General features: G+C 50.5%; 5 protein-coding genes across 5 annotated transcripts; all 5 read right to left on the reverse strand.

Moving 5' to 3' along the window:
• Positions 1-302: 302 nt before the first annotated feature.
• On the reverse strand, positions 303-3,120 carry N7468_009294 (uncharacterized protein; the record flags this gene model as incomplete). Its single annotated transcript, XM_058478590.1, has 3 exons — positions 303-1,087; positions 1,156-2,725; positions 2,938-3,120. 3 exons carry the CDS (start codon positions 3,118-3,120, stop codon positions 303-305), a joined length of 2,538 nt encoding a protein of 845 aa, XP_058326920.1.
• A 1,118-nt stretch (positions 3,121-4,238) lies between these two features.
• On the reverse strand, positions 4,239-4,466 carry N7468_009295 (uncharacterized protein; the record flags this gene model as incomplete). Its single annotated transcript, XM_058478591.1, has 1 exon — positions 4,239-4,466. One exon carries the CDS (start codon positions 4,464-4,466, stop codon positions 4,239-4,241), a length of 228 nt encoding a protein of 75 aa, XP_058326921.1.
• Positions 4,467-5,024: 558 nt separating this feature from the next.
• On the reverse strand, positions 5,025-6,230 carry N7468_009296 (putative C2H2 zinc finger domain protein; the record flags this gene model as incomplete). Its single annotated transcript, XM_058478592.1, has 1 exon — positions 5,025-6,230. One exon carries the CDS (start codon positions 6,228-6,230, stop codon positions 5,025-5,027), a length of 1,206 nt encoding a protein of 401 aa, XP_058326922.1.
• A 5,518-nt stretch (positions 6,231-11,748) lies between these two features.
• Positions 11,749-11,952, reverse strand: N7468_009297 (uncharacterized protein; the record flags this gene model as incomplete). The annotated part of the gene is made up of 1 exon (XM_058478593.1): positions 11,749-11,952. The coding sequence occupies one exon, from the start codon at positions 11,950-11,952 to the stop codon at positions 11,749-11,751; it is 204 nt and encodes a 67-aa protein (XP_058326923.1).
• Positions 11,953-13,141: 1,189 nt separating this feature from the next.
• On the reverse strand, positions 13,142-13,513 carry N7468_009298 (uncharacterized protein; the record flags this gene model as incomplete). The annotated part of the gene is made up of 2 exons (XM_058478594.1): positions 13,142-13,376; positions 13,497-13,513. 2 exons carry the CDS (start codon positions 13,511-13,513, stop codon positions 13,142-13,144), a joined length of 252 nt encoding a protein of 83 aa, XP_058326924.1.
• Positions 13,514-13,932: the final 419 nt, after the last annotated feature.

Here is a 13,932-nt window from a genome sequence, read left to right on the forward strand (position 1 = left end):
TTCATATTTGAAATTTGAGGAATAACCAGAGAGCAAAACAAATCTCATTCAATTCAAATAGCTCAGCCCAAAAAAGAAAGACATCCAATTCGTGATCATAGGGGTCGAGGGCGAAAGCAGCATCGGATGTTGGATAGAATGGGCGTCACGAAAATCCGAAATCGTATCATCTAGCACATCATATATCAAATAGCATACCATGTCACATAAAAAAGATCAAGCCCGAGGGACGGGTGTTTCAAAGATCATAGCAAGGGGGGAAACCAAGCAAGATTGACAAAAGAGAGCAGTGTGGGAATCGGTCATTTCAGTTGTTTCTTAGGGTCAACCTCTGATGAGTTGTATAGCATCCAGACGAGGCGATGGAAAATCAACTCAACAGACTGATTGTCCGAGGAAATGATCTCCTTGAGAAGGTCGTACCAGTTGGGCATGTTTTGAAGGCAGCTCTGCAAGTCAGCAGCCATGAAGATTCCCAAGATGGACTCCTCGTGTTCATCGTCTGAGTCTGTTGAGTCGGCAAAATCGGCCCACGCAGCATCCAAGCAAGTGGGAGACCAAAGAGTGAGCTGATTAGCTAGAGATGTGGTCAGTGACTCCATGTTTAGAAGCGCAGACTCTTCATTGGACCTAGACTCCTCGCCCTCTTGGTCATTCCCCACCGGATCATCTTCATCATCGTCATCACGGTTGTCTTGCTCCTGAGGGCTCTCGGCATTCTCTTTGTTTTCGTCCTGCTCCTGTTCTTTGTCTTTCTCCTCCTGTTCATTCTGCTCTTGAGCTGATTCTGATACTTCAACAGCAGCGATAACATCCTCCTCTGAGGCTTCGCTTTGCTTTCGGTGTCTTTTCTCCGCAGTCTCAGCGGCGGAAGTACGCAGCTTCAACAGTTTCACGACGATCTGAACGCGGCTGTGTAAGAGCTTGCCGGGCTTCTTGCCGCACAGAACTCGAACGCTCATATCTACCTTTTCACCTTTCCCAATGTCAACTCGGGCCCTGAGAGCACCGGAGTTCCCACACTCCGTCACCACGAGGGGAGGCTCCGTGGCCGGTGGGAGTGCAGCTTGGGATGAAGGAGATGGACCTGGGTGTCTCTGTTAGCTTATGATACGAGAAGATGCCACGAAAAATCAAAAGTTATGGGTCGCTTACCTCCCACGAAGCGGTCTTTGATGTCTAGTAAGCATCCACCAAGGCCCTTCATGCCTGCTTTCACGCTTGGAAGCGATATACTCCGGGCCATAGACCCTATTCCCAATGGGCCAACCTGAAAAATACCAGGCTTACATTCCGTAATAATAGGCTCAATTGGCCCCGGGACATCGACGACAGTCAGTACTTGGGAGCCGCCACTACCACCTCCAGCGTGTGTGTGGAACTGAGTCCCCGTAAAAGAGTCGTAAGGAGAATTCTGTCTTTGAACACGGCCTCGCTGCGCACCAAACGACAGCTGAGTTGGAAATGATCCGTGAGTGGCAGAAGGTGGCTGGTAGGCGCCAAATGCTGGGTTTGGGACAGGCGTGGGCGGAGAGAACTGTAGCTCTGGAGGTGGTTGATAGATAGTATTCGCTGCACCGCCACCACCACTGCTACATTCATGACACCATTCTCCTGCGTTGAAAGCTGAAAATGAGTGACATATATTGCATTGTGCCCTGTTATGTCCACAAATAAGGCAAAACAGGAGTGACGTATATCCAGAGTCTCGACGTATCTCAGGATACCCTTGTGGAGGGAAGAATGCACTAGGACTCCCCGGAGGATTACCCGGAGGATTTTCGTCGCCGAAAGACGGTAGTGCGGAGTTGGCGGGTGCCTGATAAGGCGAAATCCTGTTTCCCGGCGGGTTTGATGGAGAAAGAGTTGAAGGTGGTGATCCCGCACTCGGTGCGTGTGACCCCCGTCGCGGCCTATTTGGACGTATGTTGAATCCAGGTAATAGGTGTCCATTTTGATCCTTCTGAACTGGTGGAGTGTTTGCAGTGGGCGAAGGTAGATCATCGTTGGTACTGCAACCCTGACTGCTGACGCTGCTTCTGCGAGAATCAACCGGAGAGACTACAGCACTTGAGCATCGACAATGTTTGTCCAAAAAGTGATTGTAAAAGTCCGTCCAGCTGCTCACAGGGTAATGACAGACTGGGCAGCTCGACATACATGCAAGAGGGCGTATGTGTCTTTCAAGCTCTGACTTCGGAGGTTTCTTTTTGAAATGGATTGTGAGATGCGCTTTGAATTTGTCCTGTCTGTGAAAGACATCTCTGGAGCGGTTCTTCTTCGCCCCGCTTTCAGGGTTTTTGCAATATGAACATTTGTACTCCAATTGCGGGTGGTGATAGTCCTGTACATGCCGTAGACAGGCACCCTTGGTGCTGAAGCTCGACGTGCAGTAATGGCAACGATAAGGTGCAGCCCCACTGACATCGTTTCTCATTATATCCAAAGAGTCAACCAGCCTTTTCTTCATATCGTCGTCTTGAATCTTGCCAGAACGGATATCCTGGAAGTGCTTCTCGCAGAAGTATCGGGCCTCTTCCACTGGATCACTCGAATCATGGTGAGTTTGAGCATCATGATTGACAGATGGGTCCCGATGTACTTCCATCTGCGCTGGAAGCCCCACTGGTAGGCCACTATGCTCCCCAAACGAGCCCGGCGAGACCTGTTCTTTTTCTTGCCATCCACCCAACCCATTCGTTTGTTGATCGAAGGCGAAAGCATTCTGCTTGGGACTCGGGACAGGAAGACCTGTCTGTGGATGGGACTCCACTGTGTCAAGGTGGTCCCTAGTTTCGGCTGTAGTGTAGCTTTGTGTAGGAGACCAAATCTGGAAGATGAAAAATTAATGATTAGCCCGGAGCATAGAAAGGAGGACAAATGCAGTGTCACCTGTCTTTGACGATGCAAAGGTACCCGAGCTGATGGTGAACTCACTGGATTCGCAAGATAACAAGAGCTTGTATCGGACAGCTCTAAGTCCGCTCCACCGACACCGAGTCGATAGTCACGGTAAGTGCCATTCTCCTCCACTGCCTGATACTCTTGCACAGGGTCACTAAAGTTGAGACCAGAATCTCCCGTGTCGATGCTGGGGTAACTGGGAAACTGATGAGCCATGAGTTTCCAGCTGAGGTTTGGATGAGAAGGAAGCCCGAGGCACCCTTACTCAGCCACCCAGATAATAATTGAAGCTGAACAAGTGACGGGGAAAAAGGGCGCAGTTCACGAGCGCAGGCGGCCAAGATGTTGGGATGCGACGAAAGAGAGGAGGAGAAGGCGATTGAGCCTTGTTATGTAGTACCCTTCAGCTTCGAATTCCCATTCTGCAAAGGCCCACTAGCACCCGGGTTCGGGTGCTCTTTAGTGTCCAGGGCCTGCAAGTGGGGAGGAATTAGTGCATGCCCTCTGGATCAAAGGTTCGCACCACAACGGGTCAATACTGTTCTTCTTATGTTGTAGTTTCTTTGGTTCCCAAGTTTTATTTCTGGACTGAGAACCATTTTGAGGCGAAGATTGGAAGATAAGTCTGCGTCCATGAGCTTCGTCATTTCGGAACGGGGGGCCATGGAGCTTGGAGTGGGGTGCATGGTCAGCAATCAATGGCCCCAATAATAGCTGAGTAGTCGCGTCTCATTTGGCAGGCTGGCATTAGTGCGAACCTAATGGCCTCGAAACCCAGGTAGCAAGGTTGCAGAGGGGGCGCAGCTGCGCTGACGGTTGCCTTTTTAACCTGGGTGAAACTGGGTGGAATGAAGGCAACCTCCCAACTGGTAAGGGGGGGGGTATATGTAGCCTCCTTGGGCCGCCACGTTGATGCACTCCCAGATTCTCTCACCGAGTCTATGTTGGTACAGGATGGAACTCTACCGAGGCTTGTGGAAAGAAATGTGATCCTTTTGCAGGTCCTGCTGCTCGACTCTGAGCCTCAGCTCGTAACCGAGATAAATCGAGAGCCCTGATTGGCCGTTTCCTCAGAGCCTCATTTTCAAAAGAAGGGAAGGAATGAGTTACACAAAAGTTTCCGGCTTCAAATATCGATGATCATATTTACTAACTAAATCACTAATTAACTAACACGTTATTTGACATGAATGCTCCAAAAGTATTCTCGGCACGACATTCTATTAGGAAAGAAGCAAAAATACGGTAGGGACACCCCGGGGTATCCAATTCCAAAAGTCTTTAATACTGATACCTCAGGCGGTCCCAGGCTTTCAAATGGGTTTGGCCACTGATCATTCTTTCAGCCGCGCCTTGACATAGAGATCAGCCAGAGTGGACGGCGGACGTAAATTCGGAGACGCGAGCGTACGCAGCAGAGTCCGCGACAGAACCGTTGATGTCAGATATTTGGGAATTGCCCGGAATTCCAGACCAGTCGTAAAGCCTTGTAAACACGCCTCATTGGCAGATTGTAGATGTCCCGAGATGACTCTATCATTCAGTGTGTAGAGCGGACTCATCGGACGAGAGATCTAACGTAGTTGATACGGAATCTGTCTCTCAGAAGTCATCAGGCCCCTGTGCACAGAGTCCTGGTTCTTCGTAAGACAATACAACAGGTTAAACATAGAGGTCCCTATTGATGATTGAAGAAAAGAAAATACAGACTCATCACCGAGCCTGCATCCGATAAGTCATCGGCAGCCATATCGGGCCTTCTCTCCGGTCGTCTTGTCTGGAAGATGACACCAGTCCTTCTGGTTACCTGGAACCGAGGGGTAATGTCAGTAATACTGATCAAAACCTCCAAGCAAAAATGATGCATATTAGTAGCTTGATTCTTCGGGATCAACCTGAGACGCTTGTCTAAACTCATGCCAGAGGCCCTCTTGTCTGTCTAAAGAAATGGCCCTTGTTAGACAGCCTAGAGCGAATGCTGGAGTCTTTCGACCAGAAGTCGGGCTCGCTGACCTTGCCTGTTGCGATCGGCTGGTCGAAACTTCTTCCACGGGCACAGGGACATCAAACACAGCACGGGCCCGGAACGAGTGGTTTCTCGGACCTTGAAGTCTTCTGTACTAACTCTCCCTTTCACTCCCTATATCACTTGGAGGTCCAGGTTGCCTCCTTGGCGAGGATTGAGGGATCCAGGCCTGACCGGCTGGGTCCATGAATTGCATATGATAGCCATGGCTGGATGTTGATAGATTGTATCCAACAGCTCCATCAGGACCCCCTTTGGTTGAGCTAGATCGAGTCATCGGTGTTGGAAACTGCCCCGTGGCTGCCATGTCCACGAAGGTTCCCACACAATCATGACATTCGTCGGTAGGTTCTGTTCTGAAGCTACAAAGATGACAGTTTAGGAAGGCGTGTCCGCATTTATTGCACCGGGCAGTCATAATAACGCTCCCACGCTGGCCATATCGTGCGTTGGGTGATGAGAAGGGGCCGTAATGTGATGGGTGGTAATGAGCTGAGCGCGATGGGAGAGCCCTAGGTTGCAGTTGCGGCTGCGGGGCCCTTGGCTGGGACGGACACACGAGAGGAGGCGGATCTCCAGGCGGACTGCCCAAGAACTGGGGCGCTTTTGAAGGCTCTGAGTCGTTGCTAGATGGCTTTGGGCGTTTTTTGGGCCTTCTATGTTGAGACGAGCTTTGATCATGGCTCTGGGACTTGAAATTATTGCCCTGATTCTTGCTCCGCTGCTTAGAGTTTGCAGACTTCTTTGGCCCCGAGTGGTCGAGACCATCATTGGAGCCACTTCCTGTGCCATCGTCATCAGGCTTTCCCGGCAGAAGTCCCGGCAGCGACCCGGGGTCGTCGTCTGAAAGCTTGCAGTGCTTGACAAAGCATGCATAGAAATCGCCCCATCCAACGACCTCGCGAAGACAGAGAGCACAGACGTGTGGACACTCCCACTCGGTTGTACATGATGTAATAAGAGCTCTGAATTCATCCACAGTTCTCTTATGAACGCTGACGAAATGTTCTCTGCAATTGTCTTCTCTGGGGTATTTCTTTTTGTTGTTCTGATTATTTGGACAGTCATTTTCAGGACAAAAGAACGCGGTGTTCGGGTAATGCTTCGTCTTTAAGTGTCGAATGAAGACATGCTGAGAAGTGAAGAGTGGATGCTTGCAGTCAGGATGCCTGCATCGGTATTTGTAGGCGAGCTTGTCTGGTCTTTTGCCCCCGGTATCTCCAGACTGGACGGACTGAATATCGGCCATATTCTTGCCATTATTCTCACAATAGTATCTCTCGATATAGTCAACCCACATTTTGTGTCCATGTAAGAAACGCTGTAACATGCCCGGGCTCTGTGATTGAGGGTTCTGAAGGAGAGTCTCGTAGTGTGCAATCATCCAACGCATGCAATTCCTTAACTCTTTTTCTTCAAAGGGTCGAAGGCTATGGCCCGACGGAAGGCCAAGGAAAGGTTTGGTTCTTGAAGAAGATGCCGTATTCCCAGTGGCCGGGAGGTGCAGTTCTACTGCAGATAGCACTGGATCATCCCCTAGATCTTCTTTTGGGACTTCGGGAAATATCTGTCCTACATTGAACTCATTCTGCTTGTCATCTCTGGAAGTGGACATCGAAATTTTGTTGTCGACTTCCATGAAAGGCTCGGCTGGAGGGACCTGTGTAGGGTCGATGTTGCTTGTCCCATATGTGCTACTGGGAGGTGGTCGAGAGAACTGGGACTTATACTAAAATGGAGGGCAGAATAAATATGTCAATTCCAGATGCAGCAAGGTCCATTTCCATCTTTCGCATGTCTGGTTGGGAGGCCAAAGAAAGGCAGTGCTCACTGTTGGTGCAGACTCTGCTGTCTGGTGCAGATCGATGATCTCATTGAATAATCTCAAGGATTCCGCATAATCAGAGCCAGCATACATAAAATCTTCATTATTAAAGGGTTGCATAATGCATTCTAGGTTGGGAAAGACTCAGGGTGAAAGGAAGGGGAGGAATAGAAAGTAATATCCGGAGGAGGGATGCGGAGTCAACTTTATAGCCACGAGCAACCCGGGTCAGAGGGGAGTTGGCAAAACCACACGTAGGGTGCACGACTTCCAAGAGCGGTTGGTTCTGTTCGGGTGCCAGCGAATCAACCCCTCTCACTGCAGCGAGATGAAACGGTTTCCCCTCCGATGGCGCCGCGTAAAAGAGCCCATGTGTTATCCCAGTAGCGGTGACAGACTCCGGATTCCCATCCACTTTTAAACCCGAGCTCTCAGGTGGAAGCTGGTTCGCAGCGGGGTTCGTTGAGCAGAAGAGGCAACCAATAATGGTGCATAAGTTGATGCCGCTAGGGCGATAAAGCACTCTCACTCGTCAAGCGTGGGAACTAGAGAATGTATCAACATGTCACTGGTTGAAGTCATGGGTCAGCAAGACTCAAAGGCCCGCATGTTTCCATCTTTCAACAGCAGAGCCTCTTGGGTACTAGTGGATACTCGACCGCAACGGGCGGGGTATCATTTGGAGAGGGGGCGGCGATGAAAAGTCCAAGCCCCGGAGGTCCTTGTACGTCGTTGAAATTTCGTCATCCAACATCTTTCATCACTGAATACCACCTCAGATGGAAATAATCGGCTTTTTAGCAGACAAATAGTGCCCAGTCTTTTGGATGCATGATCGGCTTTTTCCTCGTATAGCAGCATTTCAAACCGAGCGGGAATACTGCGTATACGACATGTACGTCCTGCAGGCCACTCGACTATCTCAACCCCCGAGAAGAACCGACATAGACCGAAATACCCCTTCGCCTGCCCTCGGGTATGGTCATGATTCGCCAAGTAGTCCCGTTGACAGAGCCGTGGTTTCGTTGACAAAACACGGTTCAGGGCGAGGCGAAGAGCGGAATGAGGGCCCAAGCACAAACAGGTAATATTCGGTAACGCACTAGTACATCATTCCCCACCGATCGCAACGAGCCGAACCCTCGTGTCAATTAGCGGTCCACGCAGGAGAACTCGAATCAACTTCGTGCCAGTCAATCGGGCCTATGTGGGCCCAACCCCTTGGGTTGAATAAACAGAAAAACGGGGCCATACAAGCCAGGATCTCCTTGTTACCAAAGGATACCGTAACCAATCGAAATAGCGTCATGCATAGAAGAATCGAGTGGAGCAACAGTCGTCACCAGCATTGAAAGAAAGCCGTTATGTCCTGCAGCAGAAAGCCAAAGGAGCACTGCCTCATAGGACACAAGTGCCCCGGACTCCACCACGGTCAGGCACTGCGGCAGGCAATTGGTCGGCGATTCGTGGCCGATTTCTCCGTGCTCCGTCGCTCAAGTCCCAACAAGACACCAAAGTTCCCCGACTGGCGCTATGGTGCCCCAGAGCTCCACCAGACCTGATAAAGTACCTGGAGGCTCCATTTTCCAATGCCGGGCGCCAAAAAAGCAATCATGTGAGCTTCGCCAAAGTCAGTAAGGGCCTTGAAAATCCCCGGGGGGAAGCAACAATGTTCCCGGAGGATGTGGCCATGGCGCTGGCCACTCCAGCCAAATCAGCCTTGCTCTAAGAAATCAACTCACCGGAGTCCAGCTTCGGAAAAACCTGTCTGATCCAAAAGCCCGGATCAATATGAGGCTTCAGCGTCTCGCCCGTCGTATTGGACTGGAGTATTCATCCAGAAAAGCAAGCTGAGAAATCCGCGCAGGAACGATATGACACGACCCCGTAAAAGGAATGGAAGCTTTCCAGAACCACGAGGCATCCAATTAAAACAGCATAATCAATAGAGCGCCGAGAGGGGCAATGCGCATCATCTGGTGGGCCAAGATTTCTTACGGGGCGTACTAGGGATGATCCTCATGCGGGATTTTCTTTCCAGAAAACGCGCCGCCCCAGAGTTCGAGTTTTCAGGTCCGCCAAGACGTGACGGGCGCCATGATCGACCTCTTGGCTCGATTTGCTGTTGCACAAACGCCGTTCCTTTCTGTGGAGAAGCTTTCCCATTGCCACTGTTAGTGTTGACCTGGACACGTCAATGAGGCATTTAAACCCCTGCGATTGTGGCTTTTCCTATCGCGAGATCTGTAGCGAGGATTGCTCTCATTCGATCAACATTGATCTCGACACGAACCACGGTCGACCTCGCGATCAGATCCACTTGCCATACCAATAACCATGGATCTCTTACGAGGATGTAGATAGCAATCTTCATTTTGGGATAATGATCGACGGGAAACAACCATGATGCATTATGTCTGTACGTACAGTAAAAAAACAAAGCTGAAACAGAGCGTCGACCCCAAAAGTCAGCACGGGAATAAAAATACAACCCGTGATATCAAAATAAACCGAAAAAAAACGCCCTCCCCAAGTGATACATTCACAACTCATGTCGCGGTAATAAGTCCAAAACCCGTATATCGGTCTACCTAACACCGCTCTTTAATCATCACCGGAAGAAGAGATTCAACCTGTCCTTAACTCTTGTAAGTTCAGTTCACGTATCCCTCAGATATTGCTCTTACCTTGCCCTTCATCTCCATCGCCTGTGACCTGATCAGTTGCGTCACGCCCATTCCGGCCTTCCCAGTCAGTTCGCTACTTTGTAGCACGCAGCCTGACCGTCCGCGCCACGTCTGTTCTCAGGGGACCAAGAATCGGAGTTTGTCAGGTAATTGCAGACGGGGTGGTTGCTTTTACTGGTCTCAGTAGCAGGGCGAATGCTCAATGACGAAGCGCCGCTGGGTGGTCCATGGCTGCTCGCAAAGTTGGGCAAGCGGGAATTCTTCTCCCAGTGATCGAAAATGGTCTGCGTCCGGGTCTGGGATCTGGTCGTGGTGAAACCACCGTAGGTGTTAGCCAATAGCCAGGTACAAACACAAGGTCGACTGTATTCAGGGTGGGAGGGGGACGGTCAATGCAGAGCTATCGAGCGACGGGAAGGTCGCTGGATAGCTGGCGGTTGCGAGACTTACGATTGAGTGCTGCTCATGTTGGCGATGGCAAGGAATTGGTCGGGAACCACTTCAAATTTAATCGTAGTGCAAGTTGCTTGTAGCTGTCGACAGCGGGGAGAAGGGTAACGGTGAATATTTGCGAGGGAACTGAAGAGGGGGGGTATTTATGTGTTTCTGATCACCACCTGGGCAGGGTTGAAGGCAGCGAAATATGAGTCAACCTGCCCACAAAAACCTCAGTGGAGCGAGGCGGGTTCTCATTGCCACGATTCGCAAGACCCTCCTCAACCCGGGGAAGAACTCCTGGAGGCTTGGCGGCCCGGGGGGCGTGGCTGAGTAAGGTAAAAACCCATCTTTCCAAGGTTGCTAGGCTGCTAGGTGTTTTCTAGAGCTGCCCAGGCCAAAGTTAATCAAGCCCTTAGGATACTGGGGATTCTAGTTGCTTAATCCGATAGCTTCGAACCCCGGGCTCAAAAATGAGCTGCAGGTACTTGACCAGGGTTGCAGGGTCTGTTCGAGCACCCCGGTCTGACCGCGTGGCAAATTAATCGCCTTGACAACTGGTAAATGCTATTCTACCCGTGATTTACGTCCTATAGCATACCTGACAATGTTGGTGAATCTCAGATTCTTGAAATGCATGAAGGATGTAAGCCTGGCATTCAAGCACGTCGCCAACGGAAATGCTATTGGTCAATCACCTGCAGACAGGTCACCTGAACTTCTAGAAAAAAACGTTAAAAACAAATTCTGTATGGTCCCGTGGATGATCGGCGACAAGACCAGGGGGGGCTTGCATTCATCGAATTCTAGGCCTTCGTCTGCAGAGGCCTTCGGAAGGCCTGGAAATGCGGAGACCTTACTACATAGGTCACCTCGATCATTCGAGGATCTGGGTTCCGGAATCACAATCGAATTCGATAGTTCCCAGCCAAAAATTTGCGTGTGCGGTAATCTCCGAAGTGCTCGTGCTCATCACGGTCACCTTGCAGGAAGATAACGCTCCATCGGTGCCGGCCAATGATGGAAAGCCGCTGATTACTAACGGTAGATGCCCATCGCCTAGCCCTGGAGTGCGCCCGAAGCTTGAAAGGGACCGAAGATCGAGACGAGTCCAGCAACCTGAAACAAGAGATGATTTCGTGGTCTCGGCGCTTAGAGTGGGCACTGGACAAGGCGTCCAGCCTGCTGTGATGTGCGATTGCACCGCATTGTAAGCCGTCGATGGTTGATTCAGCTGGGCAACGAGCAGATGATGAGACTCGGGGCTCTGTCTCCAATCATCCTCGCCCAAGGGCCCCTCTTCGATCCTTCGATCATATAATAGAAGGGCACTAGAAACGGGAGAACAATCCACCAAAGAGGGGCAGCCCCTCAGTAAGCGTAGATAAAGGTCCCGCTAGTAATGCTCCTGGGATAGACTTTCGGAGCTTGGTACGTAACGTACGCGTCACGTTGCCCGGGACACTCCCAGTGATCGATCTCGTCTGCTCGATGAGACTAAGGGTGATCGGCAGAACTACGCAAGAAAAAGAGGGTCGAAAGGTAAGTCACCCTTGACTGGCAGATACCCTTCAAGCACCTTGGTCCGCTGGGTTGACTCGACAAGCCAAGAACAGCCGAACCCAGGAATACTGTATGCCTAGGCCGCAGTTTCTGGGCTGCCTGAGTTGTAGTCAAGACCCAGCACCTCGAGAGTCTGGCCTGAATGACGTATCCGCCAACTACAAGTCTGCCATGCGATTTCTAGCCAAATATCCTGGACAGAAAAGCAGACGGCAAAGCGCTTAGCACCCCAACTCGACATATTACGATACGTAACAGAGCTAGACCCACATGTGGCAGTCGCTGGGGTGTAAAATCGTCCACCTCGGCTAAGCAAGTTGGAAGGGTTGAGCATAGCTTCCCACCGGAACAGGTATGTCCCGCGGAGTGATCCAAGAGGACTTATGCACTCCATGCAGCCCATCCAGAACCCCGAATGAGCCTTCGAGGCCGATTCCGCCTTGGGTGGGATGCGGGTGGTCATCTGTCGGAGGAGGCTTGGCCCAAGCCTCGATATTCCCTCTAATCGACATTGTCCAAGGGCCAGCAAACATATGCTCTATCACATAATAATAATATTCTGTACTATAGAAGGGGAAAAGGGGGGGATATGAGCTTATCACCCGTGAAGAAAAAAAAACCTTTTGCTAATCTTTGTGGCTGTTGTGCCTTTGTGGCTGTGCTATCCCTTGTGGACCTGGCGCTCGTATTGTGAGCCACTCACCGTCGCTTAGCCACCCCACCCCTCTTTTGCTTTCGTTTTCTGCTTCCCCTGCGTCAATTTCCGGGCAAAACGAAATGACCTGGACCGCTGCCCGGGAGATCAAAAGGTATTTCACCTTGGAACCTGCAGCATAGTGCATCTGGCCACTGGACCATCACGTCACGCTCTATGATGATGGCAAGCCTAGGCCAGTCTTAGGAATGTGTACAGCCTCAAAGGGTCGGTCTGCCTAACCACTCTATGTGATGACCATGGAATCAGGTGGAAGGAAGAACTAGATGCACTACTGCCAGGATTCCACCTCAAGGCTGGCATCATTTACAGCGTCATGGCTGAGCACATATAACCCAAGCCCTGGCTGTCGATGGACTTAGCCTCGGAGTGCTAGACGTGAACTCCGAAGGCAGAGCGAAACAGAGGATCTTTTCTCCAAAGGATCAGCACTAGGCGGAACATACACATTATGGAATCCACGGCATGATCAGAAAACCAAGCTTTCAAGCTCTTTCGATTCAAACGCTGAACTTTGGTGACCTCTAAAGTTCCCCGCACTGCGAAAGAACGAGCCACATTTATCCCCACGGGTGTGGCAGTGCTGTGGCTAAGATCCCCGCATTGATTCAGGAACACATGGAGCTGCATTGAGACTCGCAAGAAAACTCAATGCCAGACGAGCCATGTCAAAAACAGTCAGAGGGAGCTGCAGGAGTTTGCTAATATCCACTCAAAACGAAAAAAAACGGCAATATCTCGAAAATGAAGTGGTGTATATGCATAATTTATCCGTCACGCTGGACGGGCGCCCATATACATGAGTAAACCCCGAAATATCTTCAACATCAGACGCTAACACTAACACCAATTGGAAAATAGTCAAACGATGAAGCATAACTATAACCCATGACCAATGAATCAAACCGATCCTTCTCTTGTAACGCCCGCTGTCGAATACCCTCACGCCCAGAATATAATGTCACAGAAGCAGATGTGTCGCTCCATCACGAGTTGGAGTTGGACTTGTTGGCCTCCTCGGAGGACCATGGAGCCGGTCCATTCTGCATAGCCTCGAGGGCACCGCCGTTGGATCCATAGAGGGTCTCGGGCTGGGGTTCGATATCGAGGAAGGCGTTGGCGGTACCGGAGCCATCAGGCAGGTGGCCGGGCAAGGCGTTCTCGGACCAAGCTCCCAGGGAGGCCAGGTCTAGAGCAGGAGCTGGAGTAATATTGGAGGAGCTGTAAGAGAGTGACCAGTGTCAGAATGACTGAGCGTACAGGAGAAGATGCAGAGAGACAAAGGTGAGGGAAGCGAGAAGAGATCATGAAATTGGTGAGGACGAGACAAGGAGAACCCACTACTCAGTGTCACTCATGATGACAGCCGCAGTCGCTTCGCTATACAAAACGGGGTTGGAATGGAGATTTCCCTACGCCGGAAATGTAGGGGATTGAAACGAGCTGTAGATAGCAACGGTACTGAACACAGCAACAGAGGGGACAGTTTCCAGTAGGGCAAAAGAGGGATGCCTTATACAAGGACTGATATAGTATAGAAAAGTGTGAGGAAGAGTAAATGCAAAATTTTGTTGTGTCGAGAGTATGGGGGAGTCTGCGGGTTATAAATAAGGGAAAGGCGGAAGAAGGACGTCTGGAGTCGAGCAGATGAAAGTGCGCGAGGTTGAACACCAGATAGCTCTCTTGCCAGAGCGGGAAGATATAGTTGACAGTCGAAGAAAAGTTCAGTCCAAAAAAAAAAAAACAAAAAAAACAAAAAAAACAAAAAAAACAAAAA

This window comes from Penicillium chermesinum, assembly GCF_028974085.1.
Source record: "Penicillium chermesinum strain IBT 19713 chromosome Unknown utg000007l:1.0-2695246.0:1.0-2697696.0, whole genome shotgun sequence".
Lineage (NCBI taxonomy): Eukaryota > Fungi > Ascomycota > Eurotiomycetes > Eurotiales > Aspergillaceae > Penicillium > Penicillium chermesinum.